Source organism: Octodon degus, unplaced genomic scaffold, assembly GCF_000260255.1.
Source record: "Octodon degus isolate 3935 unplaced genomic scaffold, OctDeg1.0 scaffold00138, whole genome shotgun sequence".
Taxonomy (NCBI): domain Eukaryota; kingdom Metazoa; phylum Chordata; class Mammalia; order Rodentia; family Octodontidae; genus Octodon; species Octodon degus.
The window spans coordinates 2,499,592-2,503,012 of record NW_004524714.1 but is presented as its reverse complement, the minus strand read 5'-3'; the positions used below and the strand labels follow the sequence as shown (position 1 = coordinate 2,503,012).

At 43.7% G+C, this 3,421-nt stretch overlaps 1 protein-coding gene across 3 annotated transcripts in view; it reads left to right on the top strand.

The window, feature by feature from the left end:
• Positions 1-3,421, top strand: part of Stxbp1 (syntaxin binding protein 1) — a 61,649-nt gene that overhangs the window by 31,660 nt on the left and 26,568 nt on the right. For all 3 annotated transcript variants that reach the window (XM_004641549.2, XM_023701624.1, XM_004641548.2), the window contains exon 6: positions 1,281-1,384. In XM_004641549.2, coding sequence (XP_004641606.1) covers positions 1,281-1,384 — 104 coding nt within the window. The remainder of the gene's footprint in view (positions 1-1,280; positions 1,385-3,421) is intronic.

The window sequence follows — 3,421 nt, the reverse complement described above, 5'->3', positions numbered from 1 at the left end:
AGACCACTGAGCCATCTCTCCAGCCCCTTAGCTTGTTCTAAGTAGGTGCTTTAGACCACTGAGCCATCTCACCAGCCCCAAATATTTCTTTTCAATAAACTAAGAAAACTAGGGGGCCAGGGATCTAGCTCAGTGGCTTGAATACCTGCCTAGCAAGCACAGGGTCGTGAGTTCAATCCCCAGTACTGCAATAAAGTTATTCATTGTAAATGTATTCAGTATTTTTTAAAAAAACTAAGAAAACTGGTAGTGTAAACGAAGCCAATTATCATGTATATTGAATTTTTTTTTTTTTTTTTTTTGTGGAACCAGGGATTGAACTCAGGCCCTTGCGCTTGCAAGGGATGCGCTTATTCCACTGAGCCATCTCCCCGGCCCCACGAAATATTTTTAAAACAGTAGAAATTATAATTTTGAAAAGTATTTGAACTTATTTCCTCTTATCTCTCTTCTGTTTTGTTCTTTGTGTTTCTCATATAAAAGAGTCTATGTTATGTTTGAGTTTGTGTGTCTGACTTAATATGTCCTCAGTTTACCTTCATTTGCCTCCAAATCCATCAGACTTATGGCAGCATAGTGTTCCATCTGGAATAGATACTGCACTTCCCTTACTCATCTGTTGATGGGCATGTGCACTGTGCTGTTTCCAGACTTAGCTAGTATGAGTTGTGCTGCTATAAACAAGATATTCATGTGCCCCTGTATTATGATAATTTTAACTCTTCCGGGAAGATACTGAGAAGGATAGCTAGGTCAGATGGAATTTCTATTTTTAGTTTGTTGAGGAACCTCCACACTGAATTCCGTAGTGGTTGTACTAGGTTACATTCCCTCCAGCTATGTGGTAGGGTTCCTTTTCCCCCCTAAAATCTTTTCTGGTCCCCCCCCACAACACACTTTTCCTTGAAATCAGAAAATATGTCTTTGTAGTTCTCAGTATCTCAGTCTATTGCTTTCCATTCCTTTTGTACCCTAAAGGTATTGGATATTTTAGGGTAGGGTGAATTTTCAGAATGCCTTTTAAAAATCTGAATAATAAGGGTTTGGCATGGTAGTGCATGCCTATATTCCAGCACTTTGGAGGCTGAGGCAGGTCACTGATCACTCTGAGTTTAAGGCCAGCCCAGCCAACATAGTGAACTCAAGGCCAGCCTGAACTGCATAGCAAGGTTGTCTAAAAGCAAATGAAATAAAATCTGAATAATAACGCATCATTGAATGTATGTGGCTATTAAATGAATCAGCAAAGGGATGGGAAACCGCCTCTTTTGTCTTTGCAGCTTGTCCAGATGCCCTGTTTAATGAGCTGGTAAAATCTCGAGCAGCCAAAGTCATCAAGACACTGACGGAAATCAACATTGCGTTTCTCCCATATGAATCCCAGGTGAGGCTGGATGGCGACTGTACCCTCGTTCTCCTGCCAGAAGCTCTGAGAGGGTGGGATGGGGTGTAACAAAGAAAGCAGAGGAAGTTTTGAGTTCTGAAAGGGCCAAAGGACATGTTCTATGCGGATGTTTATTTAATAGAAAAGATTCTTTCTTGTGCCAGCTCAGGGCCCTTATCTAACTTGCCTGTTACTTCTCATTTTGGTAGCTGCCATTCCTTTCTTTGGATGCACATCGTGCTAGCTCGGCTCACCCTCTTGGTGGTCCTTGCTTCTCCCTTTCCCTCCCCTGCTGGCAGCAAACACCTCACCTTAGACCTCACCTTTGCTTGAGTCCCATTGTCCCCCTGACAGCCCTCCTGGTTCCTGGGTGCTCTTTCCCTGCTGTATCCTTGGATAACCAAGAGTGGCCAGTCTAAAAGGAGAAGAGGAGAAGGAGCATCCCATCTGCCATGAAAGAGACCATTTTCATTAGTGACAACCTTGGCTTGTCACTTGCTAAAAGAACAGATGGTCATCACCATCATTAGCTGTTAATGCTTCATGTACTAAGGCCATAGCAAACTTGCCCCTTAGAAAATAATGAAGTTGTTAAACCAGTAAAAGTGAAGCTGCTTGTGAGAGAAGATACTAAATTTATCTTAGTATTTTTAAGGCTTTTAAAAATATTTCTAACAAATGAAGAATAAAAATACCACAGGACTTTTATGCATTTTGTGGCAGTAAAAGATGATTGTGGCACACTGGATCTTCATGGATCAGCTTCTAGAACCAGAAAGCAACCTATTCTTAGAAAAGGAGGGGTGGAAATGATGCACTGTGAACACTTAGAGGTGCCTCATTCCTTTCTCACTTGGCTTAAAGCTTTTTTCCTGCTTGAGGGCAAGAAAGTTTTTTCTTCTGTGTGAATCCTCTGACCACCTGGGTTGAACAAAATCCAGCTTTCGCAGATCCAGCTGTCCTCTATTTCAGATTTTATTTTTATTTTTTTCATTTATGTATTTGCTACAGGGTCTTACTATGCAGCTCAGACTCGTAGTGATCCTCCTGTTTTCAGCGTCCCCAGCGCTGGCATTACAGGCGTGTGCCACCATGCCTGGACTCGGCCATGGCTCAGCGCACCCTGGAGGTGGAGTGGGTGCTGGTGTGGCCTGCAGGACTAGGGATCCAACCTTGGTCCCTGCACTTGCCAAGGCAGGCACTTAGTCTGCTGAGCTATCTCTCTGGCTCCCTATTTCAGATTTTAAACTGGGCATTGAACCCAGTTCCCTGTGCATGCTAGAGAAGTGCTCTACGACCGAGCTACATCCTAGTCCAGTGGTGGCAGACTAGAGACTGGGTGCACAGTCTGCAACCCAAAGCCACTTATTTATCGCAGAGAGCCAGCGCTGCAGTTACACCTGAGGATCTGATGCTCAGATGCTGGGCGACTTTGTGTGCTGACAGGGGGCGCTGTGTGCCCACTTAGCATGGATGCTGTGGGTTTGCCACCACTGTCCTAGTCCTCATTTACTTATTTATTGACAGGAACTCACTGAATTGTCCAGGCTGGCCCTGACTTTAGGATCCTCCTACTCCAGCTTCCTGAGTAGCTGGGATTACAGGCATGTGCCACCATGCCCAGCAGCATTTCAGAAATTTAAAATAATAATTCTTTTTTTAAAATATTTTTTGGAGATCAGAGTAGTTTACATATATAGTAGTACATGCCTCTAATGCCATCCATGCAAGCACTCTGGGAGGCTGGGGCAGAAAGATTGCAAAGTCAAGGCTGGCCTGGGCAACCTATTGATTGGGTGAGACCCTGTCTCAAAAAGAGGGATGGGCTGGGGATATAGATGACTATGCAGGTCTGAGTTCACTCCTCTGGACCAAAATAAAATAAAATAAATAAAAACAAAGACCTGAGAGATTAGAGGTAGTTGAGAAACTCAGTAGCTTAAGGGAGAATTTTTAACTTCTAGACCCCTTCATGAAAGAGAAAGGAAGGAAGGAAAAGAAAGAGGAGCAAGAGGAGGAGGAGGAGGAGAAGGAGAG